General features: G+C 38.9%; 1 protein-coding gene across 1 annotated transcript in view; it reads left to right on the top strand.

Moving 5' to 3' along the window:
* LOC126176872 (cytochrome P450 4C1-like) overlaps nt 1-16,057 on the top strand; it is a 292,368-nt gene that overhangs the window by 145,110 nt on the left and 131,201 nt on the right. Inside the window, exon 4 of the mRNA XM_049924065.1 lies at nt 14,037-14,267. Coding sequence (XP_049780022.1) covers nt 14,037-14,267 — 231 coding nt within the window. The remainder of the gene's footprint in view (nt 1-14,036; nt 14,268-16,057) is intronic.

Below are 16,057 nucleotides of genomic sequence, written 5' to 3' on the forward strand. Positions count from 1 at the left end.
TAATATTCTGCTAGACACTCCATGAGAGTCCTTAGTCTTCAGTAATTTAATTATTGACTCAATCTCCCTCTTGTCTGTATCCCAGAGGAGTATTTCAGACATCAACCTCGGAAAGGCATTTGCCAAGAAGGTTATATAATCCCCGTAGTAACTAAATTTTTATTTAACTCATCAGCAATGCTCAGAAAATGATTGTTAAATACTGTACATATTTCTGATTTATCAGTAACAGAAATATTTCTACTGCGAACTGTCTTTATATCGTCGACCTTGTGCTGTTGGCCAGACAGCGAATCACGGCAGCCTGCCTCTGTCTGTTGCTGCAAACTGCCCGGCCCTTGCAACATGCCACTCACGCCAATGGTGGCGATCGTCAACCGTAACCTCTGGCGCCTCTCCGTCGCAGCAGATATCGGCCTCTGGTGGGGATATGTAGTAGCAGTAGCTTTATTCATATGTAGATCCCTCTTTTTGCAAGGATATAGGACGCGTCAAAGTATTTACAAGTTTAGACCAATTTAAAATAGGCTAATTCGTATACACACACATTTACAGACTTCTAGTTAGAGACAATCATTAGACCTACTCCTGGTATGCAACACTTTTTTTACAAATAACTTATTAAATAATGTAATATCTCACTATCAGTCACTGCACACACCATACACACATCGTTTCATAACACTTCACTCACTACACATGCAACACATACACACTGGTGATCTCTGGGCTATTTTCTGTACCGTAACTTCCCCTTTGCTATCCTGAAAAACTGAGTCAGTATCCCTCTATAATGAGTGAGATTGTGAGCTCAGAAAGAGGAAGTATTGTGCTATGCATAGCTTGGGGGTAAGTATTTCTAGAAAAGGAAAAAAGAAGGGAAAAAAAGATAGTGTGAAGGTGTTATGTGGAATGTTGGATGTTCCATAATTGTTATTTATTTGCATAGCATTTTTTTACAAACCCCTACTCTTTTTATCTAACTGATTCTACAATGTATAAAATGTAGTGCATAACAGGTACTTTTTAGCTGCCTTTTTAAATAAGTGTATTTTTGCAACTCCTTTAATCTCTATTGGTAATTTATTGTACAGTTTTATTCCCTGGTAGAAAATGCTGTTTTCAGTTTTGTGTTTATTTTTTCTTGGTAAATATAAGTTGAGTTTAGCTCTTGTTTCATGGTCATGGACAGAGCTGTTTGTGCAGTAATTAACAATGTTATTTTTTATGTGTACAACTTACTGGTAAATATATTCACATGCAGCAGTTAAAATCCCCTGTATTTTGAACAGATCTTTGCAATGAGCTCGATTACCATTTTTTGTTGTTATTTGTATGGCTCTTTTCTGGAGTTTGAAAATTGTGTTCATATTTTGTGCATTTGTTCCCCATAAAAGAATGTCATAGCTAAGAACTGAGTGTATGTATGAATAGCATACAACTAAAAGACACTGCATGTTACATACTGATGATAGGATTCTAAGGGCATAACATGCTGATGACATTCTGTTTGCAAGTACCTTTGTGTGTTCACACCACTTCAACTGAGAATCAATATTCATTCCTAGAAATTTTGCATTTGTTACACAGTCTATAGGGGTGCCATCTACATTTAATTTAACATTGAAATTTTTCCTCTTCAAACTGAAATTAATGGCATTAGCTTTCTTTACGTTCATAGTCACTTTATTGCTTATTGACCAATCATAAACTTCCTTGAGAGTTGCATAACCTTCTCAGCAACGAGGTCTCTTGTTTTCTCAGTGGCTATAATATTGCTGTCATCAGCGAAGAGGATTTTCTCACCATGAGTAACACTACTGGGGAAGTCATTGATGTATATCAGGAATAGTATTGGTCCTAATATGCTACCTTGTGGAACCTTTAATTAATGTATTTTCGTTCTGATAAGTCTTTTACTAAATGTTTAGATCTGTTTTAAGTATGTGTTTTCTCTACTCTTTGTACCCTATCTGCTAGGTACGATCGAAACCAGTCATTAGCTACCCCTCTTATTCCTAATGCTTCTAATTTATTTAATACAATCTTGTGGTCGACTGTATCAAAGGCCTTAGAAAGATCCAAAAATGTGCCTGTGACACTATACCGTGACGTCGTTGTGTTGCATTGTAAGGCGCCACGTATACCGTTTGTATATGTATACAGGTATGTCGTCGTTGTCGTCGCTTCTTTCCCTCGTCTATATCAGAGCATGAGAAATGTTTATGTTTGTGTTTACCTATTTGTTGTTGACAACACACAACTGCACGCCCACAATACCACCTGATTCCAGAATAGCTAGCATGCTATAATGTAATAAGATAGTGAGTTTCGATGCAGCACTATTTAAGTGTGGTTTTATTCTTCACTTAATCTTTGAGACTCTAAGAACCCGCTACTCTTAATCAGACCCAAAACCCGACTTGTAACGAGAGCACTTACGATCAGTCTGTCACGATATAAATATGTAAGGCTGTACACCACCATAAGAAAATACCACTGTCCATAAAATAACAAAATATACGAATAAACGTCTTTATATCTTTCCTTTTATTCAGTCAAATGCTTTCAAATGTTTATTTCGCACCCACAAATCATCCACACCTCGATGTAGAGTGTAAACGTGTCCATGGAAAATAGTACACTGTTTCTGCTGATAACCACGTATGAGCTTTTGCGTGGCTAGGCTACTTCGATCAACAGGATTTATATTGAATTTTTAAATTGATCTTTCTATCCAAACTTACGTCCTCCACAATGGCCCATCAACAGTGGGATAACCATCAAATATTCTACCCTTTCGCGATAATTAAGAATTCGCGTAAATTGTATTCTCGTGAGTTTAAAGCAAACCATCGGCGGCGCGAAAGCAGTCTTGATACTGCGACACACTCGCGACGCTTACTAGCCTCACGAAATTGACCTGCATACATCTACAATCAATTCCAAAGTCATAATTCGCCCCACACGATTGTGTGAAATTGAACTTCGTCAAATCAATTATTTCTCGAATCGTAATCAGTAATCCCGACACTGACCGCCCAGAAACGCACAATTAACACTCTTCTCTTCCTAAGACTAAAAGAATGACATCACGTCATCTACATAGCTATTAAGATATAATTCCAAATGACCTCAAACATTTATCGTCATTATTTTTTAACAGTAATCAGAAAAAAATATTATTTATTATCGGAAAATAAAACATGACATATCGCAAATTGCACGTAACAAAATTAGGCTTTGCGTAGCGTCGGGACTTAGTCATGCAAAACTATACAAAGAAATGCTCGAAATCTCAATTTCTCCCTACCAACTGACAGATACAAATAAGATATTCAAGACTTCACAGATCAATCCAGACCTGTAATGTTATAACACACTCATCTTCATCAAGAGCATCAGGTACAACTTCCTTGAATTCTACTACGGCTGACACCGTATTTTTGCCGCTTCGGAAACCAAACTGTGATTCGCTTAAAAGATTGTATTTATTCAGGTAATTCATTAAGCTGTCTTTCATAATTGCTTCTATTATTTTTGAGAATGGTGACAGCTGTGAAATGGGCCAGTAATTTTCTATGCCCTCTGCATTACCTTTCTTAAGCAAAAGTACAACTCTTGCCTGTTTTAACTGCTCTGGAAATGTCCCTGATGTGAAGGATTCATTATATTTGTTAAGGGGCCTTGTATAATCCCTATGCATTGTTTCAGTACACACATTGGTACTTCATCTAAGCCTACTGACTTTTTATTTTTTAGTTTTTGAACAGTTTTATTGACTTCATTCTCTGTGGGTGGAAGTAACATCATTGTATATAGTATTTTAGAGATGTTATATTTGTTTTGTGGAATTTTTGCTGCACCTTCTCTGTGATACTTGAAAAATGCTCGTTCACATAGTTTTCTAAGTGTTGTGGATCATTTATTACTTATTCCCCTCCCTTAGCAGTATGTTATTTAATATCCCAGACTGCTTTGCTTTTATTCTCTGCATTATATATTATTTTTTCATTAAAAGACTTTTCTGGCGCAATCAGCACCTTCCTATAGATTTCAGGGAAAGAAAAGGTTTTGTCCCAAATCCTGTCAAAACACTATCTGTATCCTGCAGTCTGGGAGCATAATTTGTCTCCTAAACCTCTTGTAATACACTGAGGTGACAAAAGTCGCCGGATACCTCCTTTTGCCCGTGCGTAATACAGCTCCTCGACGTGGCATGAACTCAACAAGTCGTTGGAAGCCCCTTGCAGAAATATTGAGCCATGCTTTCTCTATACTTTGTTAACACTCTTAGGATCATCTTAGAGCAAAGCAAAGAATTCCAAGCAACGATGTACCTGGCATTCATTGATTTTCAAAAGGCCTTCGATTCCGTGAAACATTAAGTGCTCTGGCAGGTGTTGCGGAAGTATGGCATACCACAGAAGATCTTAAAAATCATAAAAGATCTATATGATGGCTACGAATGCTGCATACTCCACAAGGGAAATATGACAGAGCCCATAAAAGTAACAACTGGAGTCCGGCAGGGTTGCATTTTGTCACCAACACTTTTTCTACTCATTCTAGACTCTGTTATGAGAAGAGTCACAGCAGGCAGGAGACGAGGAATCCAGTGGGGGATCCACGAACGTCTGGAGGATTTGGATTTTGCAGACGACACAGTTTTATTAGCTCCAAGGCTGACTGATATGCAAGCTAAATTAAGCTTGCTGAAAGAAGAAGCAGAGACTGCTGGCCTCAAGATAAATACAGGCAAAACAAAGGAAATGAGAGTAAATTCAGGTAACATGGTGATGCCCCTGTTAATAGGTGAGCAGCTAGTGGAGACTGTCAACTCATTCCTGTATCTGGGTAGTATAGTGGCGGAAGATAGTGGAGCTGGAGATGACGTGAAAAACCGCATTAAAAAGGCAAATGCTGCCTTCGTACAATTGTATCCAATATGGAAAAATAGAAATATCACATACAAAACAAAAATCCGTATTTTTAATACAAATGTGAAGGCTGTCCTGTACGCCAGTGAAAGCTGGAAAATGGATAAAAAGATAACAACCCAGTTACAATGCTTCATAAATAGATGTCTTCGACGCATCATGAATATCTGGTGGCCAGAAAAAATATGTAATGAGGAGCTCTGGCGAATAACAAACCAGATACCTATAGAAGACCAGATACGAGAGAGAAAGTGGGGCTGGTTGGGGCACACCTTGAGAAAACCAGATGGAGCCATCGAGAAAAAAGCATTGGAATGGAATCCCCAGGGAACAAGGAAGAGAGAAAGACCAAGGAGCACATGGAAGAGGACAGTGGAAGGGGAAGCAAAAAGAGTTGGCAACACCTGGGCAGAATTGAGGCAATTGGCCAAAGACAGAGACGGATGGCGAGTTCTCCCATAGGGGCCAAAGGAATTAAGTCAAGTAAGTCAAGTCTTTCTCTATACGGTAGCCGTCCATAAATGCAACAGTGTTGCAGGTGTTGGATGTTGTGCACGAACTGATCTCTCGACTACGTCCCATAAATGTTCTGTGGAATTCATGTCGGGCGACCTTGGTGTCCAAATAATTCGCTAGAATTGTCCACAATTTTCTTCAAACCAATCGAGAACAACTGTGGTCCGGTGGCAGCGCTGTCTCGTCCATAGAAATTCCATCGTTGTTGGGGACATGAAGTCCATGAATGGCTACAAATGAGCTGCAGACACAATTCCCAAATCGTTGTATTGGACGCGGAAGAGATGTGTCATGGCCGGCTCGTTCGCCAGACTTGACGCCTCTGGATTTTAACATGTGGGGATTCGTAAAAGACATTGTTTATGTCAGAACATGTGCTTCGATAAGTGCCGATCTGATAAGGAATACCACTCAAGCCATTATAAGAAGATTGCAGCACTGCAATGATACCAATAGTCATCACTTCGAACACCTTCTGTAAATGGACGTTCATGCCGTCTTTTGAGCCTTCGTGACCTTCGAAGACCTTACTGTTACCCGTCTCGATAGCCACTATCAGAGAATAAGCACCAAACTATAGCATCCCATGTAAATAAACAAAGTTGACCTTAATATCTCTGAACCGATCCCACCTAGCAACAAAAAACCAACGTCGTATTATGGCCCCCGTTGTCCCATGCAACATTTGTCCCACAAACTTTTCAGCTACTATCATGCTTTCGGAGTTATTCTAGGTGTCAATAGTTAGTGACGCACCCAGTATATGTTAACACGTTCGATGTTGTTGTTGTGGTCTTCAGTCCTGAGACTGGTTTGATGCAGCTCTCCATGCTACTCTATCCTGTGCAAGCTTCTTCATCTCCCAGTATCTACTGCAACCTACATCCTTCTGAATCTGCTTAATGTATTCATCTCTTGGTCTCCCTCTACGATTTTTACCCTCCACACTACCCTCCAATGCTAAATTTGTGATCCCTTGATGCCTCAAAACATGTCCTACCAACCGATCCCTTCTTCTAGTCAAGTTGTGCCACAAACTTCTCTTCTCCCCAATCCTATTCAATACCTCCTCATTAGTTACGTGATCTACCCACCTTATCTTCAGCATTCTTCTGTAGCACCACATTTCGAAAGCTTCTATTCTCTTCTTGTCCAAACTAGTTATCGTCCATGTTTCACTTCCATACATGGCTACACTCCATACAAATACTTTCAGAAACGACTTCCTGACACTTAAATCTATACTCGATGTTAACAAATTCCTCTTCTTGAGAAACGCTTTCCTTGCCATTGCCAGTCTACATTTTATATCCTCTCTACTTCGACCATCATCGGTTATTTTACTCCCTAAATAGCAAAACTCCTTTACTACTTTAAGTGTCTCATTTCCTAATCTAATTCCCTCAGCATCACCCGACTTAATTTGACTACATTCCATTATCCTCGTTTTGCTTTTGTTGATGTTCATCTTATATCCTCCTTTCAAGACACTGTCCATTCCGTTCAACTGCTCTTCCAAGTCCTCTGCTGTCTCTGACAGAATTACAATGTCATCGGCGAACCTCAAAGTTTTTACTTCTTCTCCATGAATTTTAATACCTACTCCGAATTTTTCTTTTGTTTCCTTTACTGCTTGCTCAATATACAGATTGAATAACATCGGGGAGAGGCTACAACCCTGTCTTACTCCTTTCCCAACCACTGCTTCCCTTTCATGCCCCTCGACTCTTATAACTGCCATCTGGTTTCTGTACAAACTGTAAATAGCCTTTCGCTCCCTGTATTTTACCCCTGCCACCTTCAGAATTTGAAAGAGAGTATTCCAGTTAACATTGTCAAAAGCTTTCTCTAAGTCTACAAATGCTAGAAACGTAGGTTTGCCTTTTCTTAATCTTTCTTCTAAGATAAGTCGTAAGGTCAGTATTGCCTCACGTGTTCCAGTATTTCTACGGAATCCAAACTGATCTTCCCCGAGGTCGGCTTCTGCCAGTTTTTCCATTCGTCTGTAAAGAATTCGCGTTAGTATTTTGCAGCTGTGACTTATTAAACTGATAGTTCGGTAATTTTCACATCTGTCAACACCTGCTTTCTTTGGGATTGGAATTATTATATTCTTCTTGAAGTCTGAGGGTATTTCGCCTGTCTCATACATCGTGCTCACCAGATGGTAGAGTTTTGTCAGGACTGGCTCTCCCGAGGCCATCAGTAGTTCAAATGGAATGTTGTCTACTCCCGGGGCCTTGTTTCGACTCAGGTCTTTCAGTGCTCTGTCAAACTCTTCACGCAGTATCGTATCTCCCATTTCGTCTTCATCTACGTCCTCTTCCATTTCCATAATATTGTCCTCAAGTACATCGCCCTTGTATAAACCCTCTATATACTCCTTCCACCTTTATGCCTTCCCTTCTTTGCTTAGAACTGGGTTGCCATCTGAGCCCTTGATATTCATACAAGTGGTTCTCTTCTCTCCAAAGGTCTCTTTAATTTTCGATGACATAGATTAAATATCAGAAATGATAAATTGTTCAGTTTTGTGGTTTAACAAAGTAATAACCGATTTTCTAAAAACTAAACCTAAACTCATCCCAAACAGGCCATGAACGCCCAAACGTACCGACTGGCCGCCGTGTCGTCCTCAGCCCACAGGCGTCACTGGGTTCGGATATGGAGGGACACGTGGTCAGCACACCGCGCTCCTGGCCATAGATCAGTTTCCGAGACCGGAGCCGCTACTCCTCAGTCAAGTAGCTCCTCAGTTTGCCTCACAAGGGCTGAGTGCACCCCGCTTGCCAACATCGCTCGGCAGACCAGATGGTCACCCATCCAAGTGCTAGCCCAGACCAACAGCGCTTAACTTCCATGATCTGACGGGAACCGGTGTTACCACTGCGGCGAGGCCGTTGGCAATAACTGATTTTAGTACAAAGTAATTGTCGCTAAGTTTACTTGTGTTTCGTGTGGTGGTGCGAAGAGTGGTATGTTGCATCACAGTCTTTCAATGTACCACGTTCTTGGTTAGCTTGACTTTTTGAGCGTGTTGGATAACATAATGCTCTTATTTTCCTTCTTCTTGTGTTTTACGTTTACTCAGTTTAAATTTTATCTTTCGGATAAACAAAATGCTTCTTTACACACGCAAAACAGACAGAGGACTGACACAGTTAGTTGTGATGCAGAGAGCAGCCACTTTGGTTCTGCAAAATAGAGGAAATGGCAACTATTCTACTAGAAAAATTGCAAAAGAATTTAATATTTGTTACTGACCTTCTCTTAATTCACCAAAAAGAAAAGGGAAATAGGTGAAAAAGATACTTGTGTGTACTCTAAACACATGAAAGTTTTTTTTTCTGACAGTCAGGAAATAATGTTCATGGATTATATCACGAGATTCAGAGAAATTACTTTCTGGTTGATCAAAGAGGAAGTACGAAAAATGGGGTACCTTTCTGGAAAATACTTTAACCTGAAAATACCATCATCTTGTGCATGAAAGGAAATAGCTGGAGCTGACTGGCTTTCAGGGTTTTTGGAGAGAAACAATGATCGCTTCATCGGACAACCCTAAAGCACAAGCATGGTACAAATGACATAATTTAATAAAAAAATGTTGGTTAGATTTTTCCAAAAAGTTAGGAGTTCTCGTCATCCTCTTAGGCCTTCAAGAATCTGGAATGTGGATGAAACAGGTGTAACTACAGTGATAAGACCAGACAGAATAGTTTTGCAGAAAGGTGAGAATCAAGCTGGAACTGGGAACTCTGGTGAATGGGGAGAAATGGTAATGGTAGAAGCCGCTATATGTATTCAAGAGACCTTATTTCCACCCATGCCAATTTTCCCAAGGAAGAAATTTAAAGATCATTCTATCCGTGACTGGCCTACCAAATGCATTAGTGCTGCCACATGTTCTGAATGGGTGGTGGAGCAATCTTTTTCAACATTTCTGGATTAATTTATTAGCCACACCAGACCAACAAAAGAAGACCCTGTCCTACTACCTCTGGACAGTCATTCGTTCTATCTTAGTTATCATTTCTACTCCACTGTTCTCACATATTGCAGCCCCTAGATGTAAGCGTTCAAAGCCCTTTCAAGAAGATATGCAGCAGGGGAATCGATGTCCGTTTGAAAGAAAATCCTGGAAAGACAGAGATAATTCATGATTTATCTTCGATTGTAAACAAAGGACTTCTCATTACTTTCACACAGCAAACATCACTTCAGGATCCTCAGCAATAGGCATATTCCAGTTCGACGCCGACAAATTGCAAGAAAGAGATTTTTCTGCATCTTTTGTGACCAATAGGCCTATTCCAGAAGAGATACTTTCCGATCTTCCGGCTAACTGCGAAAACGTGGCGAATGCGTTAATGCTGTTCTAGGAACTTCAGTGGAGACACTTTTTCCCCCCTACGTACATTCGACCATTCCCTCATGCTGACCAAGGGAAGACAGAAACCATGGAATAAAGAAGAGGAAGTGCGCTATCTTAACAGACACACCTGAAAAATAGGCTCTAAAAAAGGAGAGGAGACAAATGATGAGAAGGTACAGAAGTATGGAAAGCAAAAAAGGAAAGAAGGGAGCGATAACTAACAGCATCTTCCGAAGAACAAGACGAAGAGGAACTTATTGTTTGATCTGCGGGAATGTTTATACAGAAGGAGAGGAATGGATACAGTGCACTAAATGCAATTATAGTCTCACTGGTCATGGGTGAATAATGATCCATTCTACATATGTGCAGACTGTGGACACAATGAAGACACTTCTGATATGTCAGATATTTCAAACTGAGTAGGCTATTGTCAGTGAAATTTTGGTATATTGCAATGTGTCCCACCGGCGGAGTAAATTGAAACACATGTCAACCTCTCTTCTATATCTTATTGTAGCCATTCCAATGGTCGAATCGGGCATTTTGCTTGTGATTTCTAGGTGTAAAAGTATGTAGTTTCTCAACAACGTTCTCAACGTTCTCTAGTTTAAAGTAAAAAAAATAGTAAAAATTGAAAAATATTTATTGTTGCGACTCTCCCCTATATCGTCTCCCCTATATCGTCGCGCTGATGGTCTTGTTCAAATAGTTTAAAAAAGCGATAAAGCGTCTGACTAGGAACCGAAAGGTAGTGGAATCAAATCCAATGTAGGTCTTTTTTTTTTGTTGTGCCTTTTACCCAGCACTCACCTCTCAATGGTGTGGAAAGTCGCTAGAAAGGAAGTGTGTCTCGGATTTTATGTTCCACTGTAGCTCCTCTTTCCCCAGTTGGATAACTGGTTAGGAACATAAACGCTGTATAAGTGACATCCAATTGATTGCAATCGTTTCAGAACAACTGCACAAGAAAACGACACGCGAATACAAAATGTGTGGGTTTCAATTCTTTGTACATAAAGTACAATGCACCGTACGTCGCAGCTTTGCTCCATTTGAATTAGGAAAGTTTTACAGCAGTGCAGCATATGGATTCAACTTAGAGCTTTCTGCTGTCCTTGAGCCAAACATAGATGCTGGGACGTTAGAAGGAACAATACTGGGGGAGGGGGGGGGGATCTTTGCCTTTAGAGTGCTCTGTTCTTCTTGCTGCTTGCTTGATGAAAAAACTGAGTAAGGGTGAGGTTACTAACTGTTGCTTATACTAAAGTTCGACCCGTGGCCGCCCACATGCGTTATCATAATAAAAAATTAAACAAAACTAGAAAAGCACTGTTCATAGGGTTTCCCAGTGCGCGGTTGGATTTCACATTATTGGGTTCGTCACTCTCCAGAGGTCAACCAACACATCTATCGCATTTAGCCCTAAATGAAAGCAGTCGCACAAGTTTATTGAAACTGTAGGCAGGAGATGAAATAATGTTCAATTCTCACTTTTCACAGACTGAATTTATTCAAAAAAAACAAACGAAATATCCTTTCACACTATTCACAACAGTTTATCATCAAAATAATATTTGTCAGTGCGAGAAACTAAGTAGGTCAACCAGCATCAAGCGTTCGCTTAACTTCTAGAAGGGCCACAAAATTATTCAACGCCCTTCAACACACGCAAATCGCGAACTAAGGATATTTTTAACTGCAGATCACCATCAGAGGTAACTGCAGAACAGTTCGTAGGCGTTTAGACAAGGTCTCCAAATCAGAATCCAAACGCTGAACAATGTTTCAAATTCCAGAATGAGATTTTCACCCTGCAGCGGAGTGTGTGGTGATATGAAACTTCCTGGCAGATTAAAACTGTGTGCCGGACCGAGACTCGAACTTGGGACCTTTGCCTTTCGCAGGCAAGTGCTCTACCGTCTGAGCTACCCAAGCACGACTCACGCCCCGTCCTCACAGCTTTACTTCTACCAGTATCTCGTCTCCTTTCTACGCATGAGAGCTTCTGTAAAGTTTGGAAGGTAGGAGACGAGACACTGGTAGAAGTAAAGCTGTGAGGACGGGGCGTGAGTCGTGCTTGGGTAGCTCAGACGGTAGAGCACTTGCCCGCGAAAGGCAAAGGTCCGGAGTTCGAGTCTCGGTCCGGCACACAGATTTAATCTGCCAGGAAGTTTCAATGTTTCAAATTCTTTGCGATCGACGCTCGCGAAATGTTTAAAAGCCCCAACCATCCGTTCACCCGACTTGAATTTCTTCTAAGTACGCACAATCTAACATTATTTCTGAGTTCATTTTGCGTGAAACTTTTACCATTCCCGACCGAATACCTCGAAAATATTTCGGTTACACATAAGAGGAAAATTTCAACTGCACATACGATCGTCTGTATGCGAACTCTGCTACAACCAGGCGTCGAAACCCCAACGTGTCACGTGAAACTGGCTTCCGATTCTTATACCTCGCATTAAACATGAGTCAACTCAAGTATCTCCGACTTTCGGAAACATAAATAAACTGTAAATTTAATGTTCTATGAATTTGGACACAAATTTCATTAGGTTTTTAATGCTGCTCTTAGTATTCGTATAGCTTTATGGTTTTCCCACAGATAATGTTTTTTCTCATGTAGAAGCTATTTTGCGTTGTTATATCACCAGTAAATATTGAACAGTTAAACAAATTACAGTTATACGTCTTTACTTAGCTCTGTTTACTAATGATGCCGCTTCTTGTATTATTGCATATTTTATTTGTCACTTTTTTACGCACGGTATATACATTCCATACCGTAATTTGAAATACAAAATATTCGCAGGAGATTTGTCAGAACAGACCGATAGTGCTTACTGAGCCTGCGTTTGTCTGAATCTCTTAAGGAGTTAGTGAGTTATTAATATTTATAGATCAGTTTATGTCCAAAACGTCTAACATTTAATAAGTCTGAAACTAAGTCTCATAGCGTGATCGCGTCTTCACCCCTACACTCATGTAATTTTTCCCATTAAAACCATGTTACTGGTTTCTCTATCACTGATTTGGTACAGTTTTTATTAAGAGTCTCCGTTGTTTCATATTTTCTTTTCAGTTCGTTCAAATGGTCTGTGCAAGAAAATTACTTCTTTTAAGAAATTAATAGGCTGATACTGAAGAAAAGCTATTGACATGATGATAGCTTTGAGAAGCAAATTCTAGATCATGATAGTCATGATTACATAAACATTTGATTATAATATTTTAATTTGCAATCTTTAATACAATCTCTTCTTTTGTAGCTACCTACTTATTATATTTCAGTTAATGTTCTACAAGGAATAAAAGTACTTGCATGTGCTATGAAACTTTAATATTGTATAAATTACATTCCATATAGATGATGCATTACAAATATTTAATTAATTTAGTTATTAATATTACTGTAATGAATGAAAGATTAAAATTTCAAAATTTAAAGTTTAGTGTGTTTTTGTTATTTATGCAGAAGAACATACCTAATGTTTGAAGTATTAGAAATTTATGACTCATTAAGGTTAGCCATATAGGAACAAAGCAGTTCTACAATATTTCCACAGAGTTCAAAAGTAAAATTGTTAAAACAAGATATTTCGCTCTCCTCATAAAAATGCTATTACTTGCAAAGGTATATTAAATGTGTTAAAGATGCTACAGCCATTTGAGGTACCTGATGTGGCTGAAACTTCTACTTATTCTAAAACATTTCAGACACAGCAGTAAACAATTATATCTGTTATCTTCATATGCTTTTTCTTTCTTACATGTAATACAAGTAAGGCTAATGCTGAAGAAATAATCAGTTATTAATTGAATGACTTATTACTAACATAATTTCTAAATCATTTATTTGATTTTAGAAGCATATGTTTCTGTAATGTCTTTTGTACCATTTATTTATTCCGTTGCAAAATGAGACACAATTTTCAATGGAGTTTTGTATTCACACAGACATAAATGCTCACACATTTGGGTGATTCATCTATTACTTGTTTGTGTTTTGTTGTATTTTATGCTACTGATATTACCTCATGCTACATGTTATTTATTTGTGTTTCAATCACAAGGTTATGAAAGCAAAAATCCCTTGAAATTATAATCGTTTTGCTTTAGTATTTTTACAACTTTTAGCCTAGTTGATTAATTAGTTTCAAAGTTGCCTCTCACTAGAAAACTCTCGTCTTCATTTTCAGAGGATGTTATACCGCCCATGGACAGCAATCAGTTTTTTCAAGTGGATGACTGAAGATGGTCGGAAACTTGTAAGAATGAAAGCTTTTACCAGATCCTTCGCGGAGAAATCAATTTCCCTCGTAAGACGAAATCTTTCTAACAAAAATATCAGTGCAAGATCACTGTTAACTTGCCTTCTGCCAGAAAACAAACTGGGAGTAACGGCGACTAAACAGGAGATACTTGACGAAGTGAGTATTTCGCTCTGCAGTCACAGGCAATTTGTTCATAATTTCGTGCAATAATACGTATTAGATGATATACTCACAGTAGTGTGATATATGAAATGTCCATCAGGGCAGATGTAAAATTTTAAACAAGGGTATTTCAAAAACTGTTTTTATACATTGTTTAGGAGCATTTAGCATCATATGAAATTTATTTTCTGGTCGTACAAATTAACACAAATTAGAGTGCATACAACTACAGCATCACACACATTTAAGTCGTCATGTATTAAACAAGCCCAACAGTACCATATTTGAGGCTTATAGGTAATGAAACCTCTGGAAGTGGTTTATGAATAGGGCCAATTGTAAAAATATATATCTCGAAAAGGTAACACAATCATAATGTAACTAGTAAACAATAATCATATAGCTACGAATACAATAGATGTATTGCAGTCTTACAATCTCAGATATGGTGTCTTTATACTCTTGTTACGAGGTAAAAAATATTTTGTTGTCACGATGCCATGAAATATTTTTTATACATACACACCCTACATAACGTAGCTTATGCTACTTCTCCCATTTTACCATCATGTTATTCACTTAGTTCCTAGGACTGACAAATAGCTAGTGTGTATAAACTATTGTATACCATTTCCAAGTCGTTATTATCAGACTGTGATGACGAATCGAATGTGGCATCAAACAGAGTAATAAAATCAGCTATACAACACGCTGATTATATCTCATACCGTAGACTGATTTATAGTGCAACGTTGCTGGTTTTTAAAAGTGTAGAAAAGCACATAACTTCTCTACACAATGTGCAGAAATTGTTTTCAACGCTACTTATTCCCTTCTTCCAGTGGAAGTTTAGATACAGAGAATCTGGGGACACCCTAAATTGTGTAACAAACAGCAAGTGATGTCCCGTGAACGACACAGCACGATGTTTCCCATCTCCTAATACGAAGAGCCTCCTGTTAATGATATGCACTCAGTTATATACAGCAGTCCGAGTGTTCCTAAAAGCAACAGCGATGCCGACACTCATTTGGCCTCGCTTATCGTTTCATGTGGATACGGCGTTTTATGGAAAGCTGGAAATGTCTCTTGTAGAGAAAAGTAACAGGTTTTGTGAAATTACATTATCGTGAGTGATCCTTTAAGGGTACTTTTTTAAGTGGTGTAAAAGATTCACACAAAATTTCCAGTTTTTTGGAATGCTTAAGACTCATCAAGAGCTTGTGAAAATTTGAAGGATCTCGCAACCTACAGAGGCGCTGCTCAACGGGTACATATTTTCGACCAAAACACTGTATGCTTCGCTGCTTTGCTTCTCTGGGGCTGCCACCCTCAATCTCTTCTATGATTTTGCGATGTAGCATTCAGGCTCTACTCTAGATTTAAAAACGATTGGGGTTGCCGCTTTTTGTTGCCAGTCTGTGACTGCTCTGATGTGGCCTACCATAGTATCCTCCAGTGTCACCGTCTTCATCTCAGAGTAGCATTTACACACAATGGCGCTAGTTATTCGTTGTATAAATTCTAATTTATGTTCTCTCTTATAATTTCTGCTCCCTACATCTCTCTCTACTACCGTGAAAATTATTCACTGATATGACATATTTCTTACCATGCTGCCTGTCATTCTAATTAATGTTTGTCACAGATTCCTTTCCCTGCCCATTCTGCCATTCTTTATCTGTTTACTCAATTTTCAACACTCTGTTGTTTTGTGTTTTTTCCACCAACAATCCTACTAGTCTGGATGGCTACTGTTGTCAATGCACCAGGCACCAATAGCA

This window comes from Schistocerca cancellata, chromosome 3 (genome assembly GCF_023864275.1).
Source record: "Schistocerca cancellata isolate TAMUIC-IGC-003103 chromosome 3, iqSchCanc2.1, whole genome shotgun sequence".
Lineage (NCBI taxonomy): Eukaryota > Metazoa > Arthropoda > Insecta > Orthoptera > Acrididae > Schistocerca > Schistocerca cancellata.